Source organism: Colius striatus, chromosome 1 (assembly GCF_028858725.1).
Source record: "Colius striatus isolate bColStr4 chromosome 1, bColStr4.1.hap1, whole genome shotgun sequence".
In the NCBI taxonomy this organism is placed as follows: domain Eukaryota; kingdom Metazoa; phylum Chordata; class Aves; order Coliiformes; family Coliidae; genus Colius; species Colius striatus.
Genome location: NC_084759.1, coordinates 153,913,063 through 153,927,558, shown reverse-complemented (window position 1 = coordinate 153,927,558; position 14,496 = coordinate 153,913,063). Strand labels below are relative to the sequence as shown.

At 51.0% G+C, this 14,496-nt stretch overlaps 1 protein-coding gene across 2 annotated transcripts in view; it reads right to left on the bottom strand.

Annotated features, from left to right (window-relative positions):
• Positions 1–14,496, bottom strand: part of SGSM3 (small G protein signaling modulator 3) — a 35,122-nt gene that overhangs the window by 1,832 nt on the left and 18,794 nt on the right. For both annotated transcript variants that reach the window (XM_062012972.1, XM_062012981.1), the window contains 13 exons: positions 13,945–14,140; positions 13,566–13,711; positions 11,776–12,003; positions 10,443–10,497; positions 6,319–6,446; positions 5,893–6,048; positions 5,361–5,415; positions 4,880–4,929; positions 3,266–3,418; positions 3,108–3,178; positions 2,757–2,805; positions 1,749–1,834; positions 1,316–1,438 (listed from right to left, as the gene is read on the bottom strand). In XM_062012972.1, coding sequence (XP_061868956.1) covers positions 1,316–1,438; positions 1,749–1,834; positions 2,757–2,805; positions 3,108–3,178; positions 3,266–3,418; positions 4,880–4,929; positions 5,361–5,415; positions 5,893–6,048; positions 6,319–6,446; positions 10,443–10,497; positions 11,776–12,003; positions 13,566–13,711; positions 13,945–14,140 — 1,496 coding nt within the window. The remainder of the gene's footprint in view (positions 1–1,315; positions 1,439–1,748; positions 1,835–2,756; positions 2,806–3,107; positions 3,179–3,265; positions 3,419–4,879; positions 4,930–5,360; positions 5,416–5,892; positions 6,049–6,318; positions 6,447–10,442; positions 10,498–11,775; positions 12,004–13,565; positions 13,712–13,944; positions 14,141–14,496) is intronic.

Below are 14,496 nucleotides of genomic sequence, written 5' to 3'. Positions count from 1 at the left end.
CAAGTGCAACCCCTGCAGAGCCTGTCCCGGCAGCGCAGGGAGGCAGGGGCAGCCTGGGACTCAGCTGGATCACAGACGTGTGGCTGAGGACCACGCAGCTGGCAACGCAGAGCTGCAGCTTCCTCTCCAGAAAGTAGAACCCTGCCAGCAGCACCTCAGAGCTTCTGCATCACCTCTCCCCTCTCCCTGGATGAAGAGAAGTGTCCTGATCCCCATGCACAAGTACTGCACGGGGAGGGCAGGCCGGATATGGCTCTAAGCAGGGGAGGACAAGGATGCACAGCTCAGAGCTCCTGGCAACAAGCTTGTCAGTCCTTGATGCTCAGGATAAACTCCTGTGTGGGGTTTTCTCCACCTGAGGCCCTTCCCAGGAAGCTGGCTCAGAGAAAAAAAATGGCATAAGCCACCACTCCTGCTCCAAACAAACCTGGGCTCAGGTACAGGATCACAGAATCACTTTGGTTGGAAAAAACCTTTAAGATCATCGAGTCCAACCATTAACACAGTACTGCCAAATCCACCGCTAAACCACTCCCCCAAGTGCCACATCTACAAGCCTTTTGAATACTTTCAGGCATGGTGACTCCAACACCTCCCAGGGCAGCCTGTTTCAGTGCTTGGGGAAAATTTTTTCCTGATCTCCAACCTAAATCTCCCCTGGTGCAACTTGAGGCTGTTTCCTCTCATCCTATCGCTTGTTACTCTCCTGGTTTCAGCTGTGACAGCAGGGGTGGGTGGGCTGCTCTGGAACTACCTGTGGCTTTACATTGTGCATAAGAGCCAGGAGCACACAGTATGGATGTCAGTCCTGAGCTCCAAGCAATGTACTTCGTGGGAGCTCAGGCACTAAACCCTCGTTCAGCCCATGACGTCGCTGCCTCTACCAGGAGTCAGCCAGTGACCAACCAGGGACAGCCAGACTGTCTCCCTGGCATATTCCCCTTTCTCTGCTTGGACTCATGGTGGCTAGCAGAGGGCCTGGAGAGCTGAGGAGCAGAACAGGCAATCTCTCATCACAGTAGGTGCTGGACAGAGCAGGAGGCTGCTGGCAGGCAGAGGTTGCCTGCTTGTCACAACAGCTCCCCAGGAGCCAGGCTCTGCTTCTGGATCAGGCAGGCACAGTGCATTGCATTAAACTGTTCAGGCAGTTGCTGCTGCCTCGGCACACAGAAGGAAATCTCTGCAGGGAGATGTCTGGACAGCCCACACTGCTACTCGCTGGAGAGGGCCCAAAGGCAGCCAAAGTGAAGGCCACCTCCTGCAGAGGAGGAGGAGATCCAGTCCAGATCCTGCCCAAGGCCATGGGGACACTCACCTCAGCTCGCATTTGATTTGCACCCAGCCAGGACTGCGCAAGAACGACCAGGGATGGAACCACTTCTCCACGGTCTGCAGGCTTGAGCACAGCACCTCCAGCCACAAATGCAGCACCTGCTCGCTGCAAAGAGGGGGCAGAGGCATGTTATTTGTCTGAAGCCAGAGAAAGAAGCCCCATCCCTTTGAGACAGCCCAAGCCTTGACCCCAGCCCACAGCCCTATCTGTGGTGAACTTGTGTGAGCTGTGAGCCACTCCATGCAATAAGAGCTACTTCTTCCAGCCAGAAGCCAGGCCAGCAGAATGAACAAGAATGGAGCAGATCCTACTCAGTGGCTGTGGCGAGAGGGAGAAAAATACTCTGTGTCTGCTTTGCCCCCTTCTGAGCTCCTCACACCCCCAGTGCCCAGGTTATCAGGAGCAGACGACTCACTTGAGTCCAACACAGATGAGGGAACGAAGCTTCACGTCCATCTGCACATGTGCAGCATCGTGTGTCATGTTCACAGCCTGAACTGCCTGCGGGGAGGGAAGATGTGGTTACCACCTTAACTTAGCCTTGGGCTAGGCAGACATTTCAGCAGCATAGCTTTGGGCTGCCCTCCCCACAGCTCCCTACAGCTCCCCACCCTCCCCCATTGCCACCTGCCAGTATTCAGTGCGGCCAAGCCTTCTTGATGGCTTCTCCTTCTGCCTGTCCCCAAGCACCTGCTCTCTCCCTCCCATCAGGGAAGGTCTGGGAGAACATGAGCCAGCAGTGTGCCCAGGTGGCCAATGGCATCATGGCTGTATCAGAAAAGTGTGGCCAGCAGGATCAAGGAAGTGATTATGTCCCTTGTACTGGTGCTGATGAGGCCACACCTCCAGTGCTGTGTTCAGTTTTGGGCCCCTCACTATAAGAAGGACATTGAGGTGCTGGAGCATGTCCAGAGATGGGCAAAAAAGCTGGTGAAGGGTCTGGAGAACAAGTCTGATGAGGAGTGACTGAGGGACCTGGGATTGTTTAGCATGGAGGAGGCTGAGAGGAGACAGGATCACGAAAGGAGGCTGTAGCAAAGCGGGTGTTGCTCTCTTCTCCCCGCCAATGAATGACAGGACAAGGGGAAATTGACTCAAGTTGCATCAGTGGAGGTGGAGATTAGGAAGAACTTTTTCACTAGAGAGGGTTGTTAAGCACTATGACAGGCTGCCCAGGGAGGTGGCGGATTCCTCATCCCTGGAGATTATTGCAAAGCCGTGTAGCTGAGGTGCTGAGGGGCATAGTTTAGCGATGGGCTTGTCAGTGTGAGGTGGGTGGTTGGACTTGATCTTAAAGGTCTTTTCCAACCAAACCAATTCTATGATTCTACAACTCGAGTATCTCCCTGGAGGTGAGCAACCTCCATGTGAAATTTCCTCACACCAGCAGCTCAGCTCTGTCTGGGACAGGGGCAGCACTTACCCGGTAAAGTAACTCCTCTGGAGTGAGGACTTTGCCATCTTCATCAAGCCTGCAAAGATCACAGCAGAGAGCTGGCTTGCTCCAGAGACACCCCAGGCACATGCAAACCTTTCCACCTCCATATCCCAACAGCTCCCTTGCTACTGCTGAGCCCACAGGTGATCCTGCAGCCAGCAGAGAGCAAGGTACAGCCCCAGAGGCAGGCAGAGGAGGCCGGGGGAGGAACCCACACCCACAGGAGGCCGGGTCGGGCCATGACCCTTCCCCAGGTGGAGAACAGCAGCAGCAGTCTGATGAGCCTGCAGAGCGGGGCACAGGCCCAGGGGCTGTGTGTCAATAAGGTGGCCTTACCTGTAAGTCTTGCAGAGCACAAGGCGAGAATACACAGAGTCAAAGTCCCGCTCCACTTCCCGGCTTGCGGCCTAGTGAGGCAGAGGGACGGTCAGTGCCCTCTGCCCACCCCAGCCCTCTGCCAACACAGCCCCAGGAAGGGAACCGAGACGCCTCACCTCTTCAATGAAGAGCCAGGGATGGCAGGGCCCTCCCAGCAGAGACGGCTTCTTCAGCCCATGTTCAAATATGGCCTTCAAGGCTGGGCACAGCGTCCCTCGCACCAAGTCCGTCACCCCTTCTGTGACCGAGTCATCTCCAGCGATGGAGTACTGAGGAACACGAAGAACTTTCAGCACACTGGCGAGGGGGCAGAGCACCGAGGCGCCCCACTCACACACAGCTTCTCTACATGGACCTCTTCCATTCCAGGTGCCCACCAGCCCCCCGTTCCTTAATGCCTTATGCTCTTGCACGAGGCATTGTGCTCAGTGCTACTCCTTGGGGATTGGGGGGAAACACCAGGACCTTTGTGCCTAAATGGTGGTGCCCAGGAGACCCCATGAATGGCCCCAGCTCCATCCTGGCAGTGCTCAGAGTGTGGGATCTGCTGAGGTTTGGTGTGACAGTGGCTGAGATAAGGTAAGGAGAAGGACTTGCACTGAGGACTGAGGGGAAGTTTAGATTGGAGATTAGGAAGAACTTTGTCACTGAGAGGGTTGTCAGACACTGGCCCAGGCTGCCCAGGGAGGTGGTGGAGTCCCCATCCCTGGAGATATTTGAGAGCTGCGTAGCTGAGGTGCTGAGGGACATGGTTTAGTGGTGGGCTTGGCAGTGTGAGGTTAGTGGTTGGATTTTATGATCTTCAAGGGCTTTTCCAACCAAAGTGACTCTATGACTCTGTAAGCTCCTGAAAGTCAAGGCAAATCGGAGAACAGGGCAAGTCCCAGGCCACTTGGTACAACCCTCCAGGATATCACCTTGATAGCATGAAGGACTGAACAGTAATATGCCAGAATTAGGATAAGTGGGATCCTCCCTGTTTCCACAGCTGGGAGGAGAGTTGCTCAGCAGTGCAGGGGGTATTTATACACAGAAGGGTAATCTGCATCTGAGGAACCAGCCCCAAGAAGGGGGTGACGAAGCAAGATGTCAAGAGTGACATCTCTCTAGAGGCTTCTCCTGGGGTCTCAGGTCAGCCTTTGAGCCCTCCCTCACCCACTAAATGCTGAGGAGGAGCAGGAGAACAGTGCCTTCTCCACTTCCCCTGCACATTGCCTAGGCCAACAGCTGGAGACATTTGTCTCCTCTCCATTTCCCCAGCCTTGGGGCCACATTGAGGAAGTGAGACAGTGTCCCCTCAGGCACAGCTGCTCAGGGAAAATCCCCTGTGGTGACCACAAAGCACTAGCAGGGTCCACAAGCACAGCCTCAAAGCAGGAAGGGAGCACAGGCAGTGGGGAGTGGGTAGAAACATCGCCCACAGGATCCTCCTGCCTCCCTGCTTGCTGCTTTCTCAGCCTTCCCAAAGCTCATCTCCAGGGCCCTTGCAAGCCCAGGCATCCCACCCAGCCACCCCCTGCAGCCCTCTGGGCCCTCCTCCTCCACTCAGCATGAGGAAGCTGAGCTAACAGGCCTAGGAAGGTGAGCTGCCTGATCTCATCGCTGAGCGCTCACTGGCCAGAGAGAGCAGACTCAAGGAAGGAAATGCATGGCTCTCCTCATCTATGTTTTTTTCAGCTATGACATAAGTCTTATTTTATGCTGCTGTTGTCGTGGTGTTTTTTAATTACCTCTTTGCTCCTCTCATCCAAGACCTCCACAAATTTTGCAGGAAACCAACCTACAAGGAGTGGACAAAGAGGTGAGCCTGACACAGACACTGAGAAACCTCTCACACAGACAAGACCAGAGCCCAGTCGAAGCTGAGAATAAAGCAGAGCTCATATGGCCCGACTCCAAAGAAGGAAGTGAGCAGCCTCAAAAAATCACAAGAATTAAGGCAGCTGCAAGAGGAAGCCCACTACAATACACTGCCCATGAGCAGCAGAGATGACATGCACCCAACCATCTTGTGCCGGGAGGATGGAGCCTAAACTTGCTGTTTGCAAGAAGCAAAGCACCACTGCTCTCATACCCTGCTTTAATGTCTCCCTTGTCCCTGGCAGATGCTCCAGGTAACCAGCAGAGCCTTTGCTGCAAATGTGGCAGGGCAATTGCTGTGGATGAACAGATGCTCTGCATTCAGCCCCATTCTTCCCACTGAGCTCTCACCTCTCAGTCCATTCAGCTCTCCCACCCAACAGTGCTCGTCCTTCTGGGAAATGATCTGAAAAGCAAGGAGTGGAAAACACTGGTTGAAAAGAAAAGAGTTGGAGTGCAAGGAGGGCTACAGCTGCCCGGCTCTGTGAGGAACTGCTTTCTTCTCAGGTGTTCTGACAATATTCTCTTCAGATGTGGCCCAGGGTCTTCAAGCTACTAGCAAACATAATGTTACCCCTGTTTTCCCCAGTTTCAGACGGGACGCCCCCAGCTTAAAATGTCAATGGGATGCTTTTACAATCTCACCACAGCTCAGGGTGCAGCGTTAGACCGGGACCCAGGCTGGACCAAATCAATCTTTTGCTCAGCTGTACAGCGGGCAGGAAGGGACCCGGTCACTGCATTGAGAACGCCCCACAGGAGCGTACTGCCCCATCCCGAGACGCACCAGCCGCTCCTGCTTCAGACCCCTGAGCGGGCTCAGAGCTGACCCGCTCCCTCCCTTCCCCGCAGGAGGGGCAGCGCAGTCCCCGGGGGCACGCACCGTGATGATGTCGTTCTTGCGGAAGCCGAGCTCGTCGTCGTCGTGGCGCTCGAAGTCCAGCAGCGCCTTGGCGCGGCGGCGGCGGCTGCGGGAACAGGCCACGTAGTTCTCGTGGTCCCGCTGGTGGCTCTCCATGCTGTAGTCTGGAGTCAGATCCTGCCGTGCGTGTGGGTGATGAGCAACGGGTGACTCCCAGCTCATCTGCCAAAGCTTGCATGCCCCTGCTCCCAAACCTCTTCCCACTCCTTTCCCAACCTCCTAGGACAGCCCTCCTCCACTGAGGATGGGCTGAGCAACCCTCACCCTCCACCCCTTAACGCTTGTCATGTCTTTCCTCGAGCCCACTCTCCAGGACCATTTGAACAGCCCTGTCCTGCGGCGGCCACCCAGCACCGGTGTGGTGCAGGAGCAGCCCTTCCCACTCACAATGCTGCAGTTCTTGGGATCCACGCACTGGAAGTGCCGTGCCACCTGCAGAATGGCCTCACGCAGGTCAGCCACCAGCTCCGTCTGCTTGATGTTCTTGGCTTTCAGTGCCTCCAGATCGTCGTCCCCTAGGGGAGCCCACACAGAGAGTGGGAAGCAAAATCATAGAATCGTAGAATGGTAGGGGTTGGAAGGGACCTTTAGAGATCATCCAGTCCAACCCCCCTGCAGAAGCAGGTTCACCTAGATCAGGTCGCATAGGAACATGTCCAGGCGGGTCTTGAAGACCTCCAAGGAAGGAGACTCCACAACCCCTCTGGGCAGCCTGTGCCAGGGCTCCCTCACCCTCACAGTGAAACAGTTTTTTCTTATGTTTAAGTGGAACTTTTTGTGTTCCAGCTTTACCCCATTACCCCTTGTCCTGTTGCTATAGAAAAAAGTGATGCCCCAACCTCGTGACACCCACCCTTTAGATATTCATAAATGTTAATAAGATCCCCCCTCAGTCTCCTCTTCTCCAGACTGAACAGCCCCAGTTCCCACAGCCTTTCCTCATAAAATGAAATAATATTCATAATATTCATAAAATGAATATAAGGCACTTATGGTTTTTTGTTAACATTGGAAATCCTTAATTCTGCAGGAATCGAAACCAGCCTGACGTCAGGAGTGCCCGCGCTGAGGCAGGTACTTACTGCCAAACTAGGCAGTAATGTCAACTGCCAACACCAACGTGACTGTCCCAGATTTGAAGGAGCTGGCATCTCAAACCACCCATGGGACTGGCAGATGCCACCTTTGATCCGTCTGGGCAACTCAGTACACCGAGGTGCTGCAGGCACTGCTTTAGAGAAGCGTCTTCACGGTCTGTAGCTGGCTGAACGGTGGGACACAAAACTAGGGAACTTCCACAACTTCAGCTGAAATTCTCTTGAAATTGACTCAGCTTTTGGGTTGAACTGACCATGATTTCTGCACACTTTCACAGGCTGAGAGCATGTTTTTCACCCAGTCTTGAAAGAGACTTGAAAAAACAAGACAGCCCACTTTCCTGTGTCACTGCAGAAGTCAGAGCCACGAGAGAAAAGCTGCCATCTCCCTTAAGACTTCGACCACCCTAAAAACCCAAATCTCAAAGGTTTTTGGGTGTACAGAAACCGTCATGAGTACAAAGCAAAAGTCACCAAAGCATCTTTCAACTGTCACTAATTCCCACAGGAGTTTTGACAGCCTGCCTCAATTTATGCAGAAAGATACCTCATGGGATGGGCTCTTTAGGCAGCTAATGTACCTGAATGCCTTAAAAATGTGGTTCGTGAGGTAACAATGAACCATTTTGCTACTTTTTCTAAAGAAAAAAACAAACAACAAACCCCAAAAAACCCAAAAGCCCCACTTCAGTTTGTTTTCAATTCTAAGTGTATTTCCATACACCTGTTTCTGTGTTCTATGACATACTGAAGATGTGGCAGCTTGATTTACAAGATCAGCATTTAAAGCGATGTATTTCTGACTGAACTCCAATTTTTATACAAACACAGCTCTTTTGGGTTTTTTTTCTTTGCAAGACAAAGTAAGTCATTCACTGGTAAATTGGTACTCTACTCATTTTCTAACAGCATTATAGAAACCAGCGTGAATAAAGCATGGCCCAGGCTATACAGCTGCTTGCAACCGCTAAATACACATGAAGCTTCTGCTTATTGGAAGTGATAAACAGCATCTCTTAATCCTAAGTGATCCTAATTAAAAAGACCAAAACTTTAAGAACATAAATAGAAGCAGAAAATTAGATTCCTTTTTAGACTTGTTTTCTGCTTGCTACATTGAATGAGCAGAGAATCAGACACACGGAGCTTAAGAGAAAACTCAACTTTGCTTCTGGACTAGAAAAATTGTAGGGCATACTTACTCCCAGCCTAAGCAAGGAAAATTAACACCACCACTTCCTCAGCAGCCAGGGGTAGGAAAGAGAACACGTAACAAGCCTCAGTACAGATTCAGAGACACGAAGGTTGCAAATAGGTGACCCCTCAGACGGCGGGGATGCCCAGAAAATTCATGTGGTTAAAAAAGAATGTGACTAAAGAAGAAACTCCTCAACCACAGCCACAGTAGCTCTGTGGGCTGCCCTCAGTAACATAGGGCACTGATTCCTTCTGCCATCATTCAGTTCCTTCTGGTCAAGAATGCCACGCTCCTCCCTCTGTACTCAGATCAATCGCACCCAAACACAAGCAGGAGACACGGGAAGCAAGTTCCACATCCTCCCACCTTTAGAGTATGCATGATGCAGAGGAAAGGAGCTGGGGTTTCCCCTAGCTTCACCTCATTGCACCCAACAAGCCTGCATGTACATTTCCAAAACAGGAAACCAGTGCAGGATTGGTGACATCTGAGGGGGCTCAATTTCTCCTGCATTTCCTTGTTGCGACACGAAAAGGGCAACACGTGTGTCTTGTTCTACCTTTCATTGCTTCCTCTTTTTATTCCTTCATTAGGAACCTGGTCCAGCTCCTTGAATCTCTGCTACAGAGAGTCATAGTTGATCTGATTTAGCACGAGCATGAGTCTGGCTCTGAGAGTAGGACAGCTCGAGACTACAAACATCTAGAGTTCCCTTCCAACAGTGCTCCTGTGATTCTATGACTCCTGTCCAAGTCAGTACCAAACCTGTGTTCATGCTGAGGAAGACTAATTGGGTTCTGGGTAAGCTCTTAATCCCACTCAGACAAGGCTGTTGTACCAGCTCTACACAGCAACCACAACAGGCAGCACACTTTACAGTTAAGCTTGTTTGACAGTTCCCAGTATAAGGTAAATTTATCCCATCCAAGCTTTCCTTCCCCTCACTTGGGCTGCAGTTTTCCATCCTGGTCATCTGCTGCAGGATGGTAACTACTGTATTTTAACCAATATTTTAATTAGTAAGAACATTATCTCATGACTGCTCATGAAATCCACTAAAATGAAAAAACCCCCCCACTATCAATCATCTCAGTACCACTGGTGATACATTTTGAAGCTTGAAGTTTAAATTCATCTTTGTGTGTGGGTCCACGTTGCTATCAATCACTTTCATAAAGCTACTCAAACTTGGTCAAGGAGACTGCCTGAGACACAAGAAAGGTGCATCTGGCAGCTGAGCTCCCCACCAGTTCAGTCTGTACTGCTGCATGACAACATCACATACAAGAGGTCTCAGTTTAGGTTGCACAAGCAACTTTCCTGCATTTCTTCACTTCTGCTCACTTGACTTTACAGCTCGACTGGTCTGCTACCATAACTTTCACACAGAATGCTGCATGTGCCTGTAGCGTGCTGGTGACGACCTATCAGCTTCCTGGAGAACATCAGAAAGGCTCTTCTCTCAAAAGACAAGTAAATCCCAGTGTTAGATTTATTCAGGCCACTTCAACCACAACACTATTTGACCCCTGTAAATTCAGTATGTTGTCTTCCTCCCCAGAAAAACCATTTCTGTGGTGAGATGTGGCAATTTCAAGAAAGCTAATCAGCCACATAGAAGGTGATGACAGCGAGGCTTACAGTAGAAAGGGCTGTTACAGAGTCCCTCCTAAATCCATGCAAAACCTGTTCTGGCCCTGTGCTTTCTGGACACATGCTGCCTTAGCTTAGAAGCAAAGAAAATTAAGATTCAAAAGTGTTCACAACATTGAACTCTCAGAGTTGAGTAAGGGGGAACATGAATGATGCATTTATAAATGCTGATGGGTGACACACTGGGCCATCCTTGCCCTGTCTGAGATCTTTAGGGATGTTCCTGACTGAGCAGAGTTAGATCTACAGAGTACAACATCCAGCCTGTGGGATGCATACGGCCTGACAGAAAATGTGTTTGACCTGTTGGTCAGTACAAGGAGGACACTACAGCTGGGTTGAGGCTGCAGCCTGCTGTCAGTCACCATTTGAGCAGTGACCATCTAACCTAAAATTCACTTTCTGAGTGAGCAGAAAACTTCACTTCTTCCCTCTCATCGTTCAGTTCTGGCTCCCTTCTCTCCTCTTCCTCTGCCCCAAGGTTTCCCTGCTTTGCTCAGCCCCCTCCCTCCTGGGCTGCTACATCCACCAACACCACGTGAAAGGCACAGGCTTGTCCTCACCGAAAAGCAGAGAGGTGATGCCCGACTTCCTGCGCTGAGTCCTGCGCCGCACAACCTGAGGGAGAGGGGAGGGAGAGAACAAAGCGCACACGTCAGGGCAGATTTCGGGAACAAAGCAAAGCAACGGGCAAAGCTCTGGGCAAGGCATCCTGACAGCTTCCACTGGAAGGGGCAGGCAGCTGGGCTGGCAGTCTTAGGCAGGAGTTGTTCTAGTTCTCAAGCAATGAATCAGCTCTACTGCTTGATGTGCTCTGTGTGCAACAGGTTATTTATAGTTCAATGATTACGGAGGCATAATTGAAGATCAAGGATGAACCGTGACGCAAGCGAATAATTTTAGCTCCAATTCTTATATATGAAGTTTCTACGTGAATGCCTGTTACGTTTTAGAACCGCTGGAGCATCCTGTGACTAGAACACAGGCTAGGATCAAGAATGTATCTCCCACATGGGCCTTGCAAACAGGAGCAACTACCTCTGCAGACTGCAGTCCCAGATTAAACACAAGTGTGTTTCTTATTCAGCTTCTCAAAGGCTGCTGCTGTTTCCTGACTCTGCTTTCCAGAGTTATTTCAGTGCATCACTTTCTTGCTAATGGATTCACTTCTGTTCCTACTCTGCACGCTCCAAGCAAATTGTGCCAAAAGCATGTGCTGTTTCTCTTTCGTTTCCATTAATAAAAAGCACTGCTCTCCATCGTAACCATTATTAACAGTGATTACAACCAGTGGCAATACCCCTTCCACTTGGGGATTTAGCAACCAGGGCAGATCTGGCAGCACTTCATTAGTGCAGATCTACCCCTTGCTTCCCAAGAAATATTAATTAGGCTGAGGGGGGATCTCATAATGTTTACAAGTACATAAATGGTGGGTGTCAGGAGGTTGGGGCATCACTTTTTTCGATGGCATCTAGCAACAGGACAAGGGGTAATGGGATGAAGCTGGAACACAAAAAGTTCCATTTAAACATAAGAAAAAACTATTTCACTGTTGAGGTGAGGGAGCCCTGGCACAGGCTGCCCAGGGAGGGTGTGGAGTCTCCTTCCTTGGAGGTCTTCAGGACCCACCTGGACATGTTCCTATGCGACCTGATCTAGGTGGACTTGCTTCTGCAGAGGGGTTGGACCAGATGATTTCTAAAGGTCCCTTCCAACCCCTACCATTCTGTGATTCTATGAATACCCTTTTCCCACTGGACGACACAGTCATCCTGGATCCAAAACCCTCTCAGACAGAAGGGCATCTTGCTCACAACGAGCAGTTGGGAGGGAAAGCATAGGGGAACGGTTAAAAACGGAGCAGCAGAGGCAGGTGGGACTCCGTGCACTCACTTTGGACAAATTGTTGACAGTGGTGCCAGCATTGAGGAGCTGCCCTTGGTCAGCAATGAGGTAGGCCAAGTGTTTGCGGCGCTGGGCCTCCACAGCCACGTCGGTGAGGGAGCCCGCCACGCGCATGGCCTCCCGCAGCAGCACGTCCGCGTCCTCCATCTGGCTCGGGATGTCCGACAGCGTGTTGAAGATGGAAGCCGAGTTCTCGGACTGGATCAGCTCATCCTCCTGCAACGATGCAGTCATTTTGGTACACACACAGCAGTGAGGGTGATGGCTATGCTCTTGGGACTGCCTGAAGCAACTTTATGTTCAGTGTACAAGGCTGGGCCAGAAACAATGCAGGTACAACTACACCATCTCAAATAAACTTCAGAAGGAAGTTTATCATCCAAGCTACCTATGGGAAGAGAACAGCATCTTTTACTACCCTGCTGCACTGAGATCTGAACCCAAATCTCTACCTGGCATGTTTTTGAATCACAGTATCCATCATTGAAATGAAGACAAGCAAGGAAAGACGAAGCAGAAGCTATTCTGTGCCCACCACCAGGACTGGGCCCAGCAGGGATCTTGCTGGGGACAAGGGAATGGAAGCTGCTCAGTCTCACTCACTGTCTTGATCAACAGGCAGCTGAACATGAGCCAAGGCAGCCAATGGCATCCTGGCTTGGATCAGAAATAGTGTGGCCAACAGGACCAAGGAAGTGATTGTCCTCCTGTACTCGGCATTGGTGAGGCTGCACCTCAAGTACTGTGCTCAGTTCTGGGCCCCTTGCTACAAGGAGGACACTGAAGTGTCCAGAGACAGAGAATGAGGAAGGGGAAGGGTCTGGAGAGCAAGTCTGAAGAGGATCAGCTGAGAGAGCTGGGGGTGTGTAGCCTGGAGAAGAGGAGACTGAGGGAAGACACAACCCTTCTCTGCAACTACCTAAAGGAGGTTGTAGCAACGTGGGGGTTGGTCTGTCCTCTCCGGGAAGAAATTACAGGACAAGAGGAAATGGGCTCAAGTTGCACCAGGAGAAGTTTAGATTGGAGATTAGGAAGAACTTTGTCAGTGAGAGGGATGTCAGACACCGGCCCAGGCTGCCCAGGGAGGTGGTGGAGTCCCCATCCCTGGAGGTATTTAAAAGCTATGTAGCTGAGGTGCTGAGAGACGTGGTTCAGTGATGGGCTTGGCAGTCTTGGGTTAGTAGTTGTATTAAACCATCTTAAAGGTCTTTTCTAACCAAAACAACAAACAATTCTATGATATGCCTATGTCAAACTGTGCTCCACCTTCCCCTTACTCCCAGCAGGCTCAACCTTGCCCTCCACACAGCAAGCTGAACCACTAAATTGTTTTTTGCACAAAGAGATCAGGCAGTACAATGTAAGCCAGTCAGCATAATGTTTCTCTCTTGGAGCATCCAACAGTGCCATCAAAAGCTTCCCAGATGACCTTAACCTCAGCTTTACGCCTCTGCTCAAAGACAGTGCAAAACCAAGAAGTATCTTGGTTTAGGTAAGGTGGTCCCTCAGGCTGGGATCTAGACTGAATAGAGGGAGGCAACTGATGGGCTTTAATTATGAGGAAACAAATCAGGTAGGCAGGAGAAAGAGCAATCTCTGAAATCTCTGAAGTGCCTTGGAAGTCCTTCACAATCCCCAGTGCTGAGGAAGGCGGGAAGTTGTCTTCCAAAGCACATTCCCAAAGCACACACAGGAAGTGGATACAAAACCTTCTTGCCCCTAAGACTCCGAATTAAATACTAAAGTACTATGAAGGAGGAAAAGGAGGTGGGAATTACCTTCATACTGAGCATGCCCAGAGTGAGCTGGAACAGCACCAGAGAACCTTCATAGAAGAAAAGGTCCCAAATCCGCAGCAGCAGCTTGATGTGAACAACGCTAGCGAAAGAGGTGAGGAACCAGTGCAAAGTGATCAAGGAGAGCTCTGTGAATAAAGACACAGAAAAACAACAAGACAAGGGAAGTCAGCCAACCAGTGAAGACGGACTCGACTAAGCGCCCTCCTCCCGGCTCCAAGATGACCATGCCCTTCCTCCAGAGGCAGGAGGGTTTTGTTCCTGGCCCTGCTGCTCTTTCCCTTTGTGAAACAAGAACAATCGCTTTTGCCTGCATGTCACCCTGGCAAGAAAAGCTATGGTTTCTAGGGTGTGCTTTTACCAATGTCGTGCTCCTGGAGCAGCTTGTCCAGGCGAGGCAGGTACTGCACGATGAGCTGTCGTAGGACACGCTGGTCAGTCTGCACGCCCATCAGGGTGGTGCTGAAGTAGGAGGCAGGGACCAGTTCCTCAATGATAGCACACATCATCCAGAAGGCATCTTCCTCCTCCAAGAAGAGCAGCAAAGAGGCAGCCACCTAGGATTTGGAAGGAAGAACAACTGCATGTCCTACAAGGAGCAGGACTCTTTCCCCACTTCCTTACTTGGAGAGATGGACCAGTATCTAGGTGACCAACACCTTCCTTTTTCCACAGCAGCTCTCGTGCAGTCTCCCACTGAACTGATTTCCCCTCAGTACAATGCCCATCCCTTCCCAGCAGATGGACTGAATTCTTCCACATCTTTTGACTGGTAGTGCTACTCTGCTCCCCTTTCCTGAGGAAAAACACTCCATGTGGAAAAGATTTCACTTCAGCTCATCTGGAGGTTGCAGTGTCTGGCAGCACTGCCTCAAATCACTTGCCTCAGCAGAGTCCTGAGGGTTACAGAGGG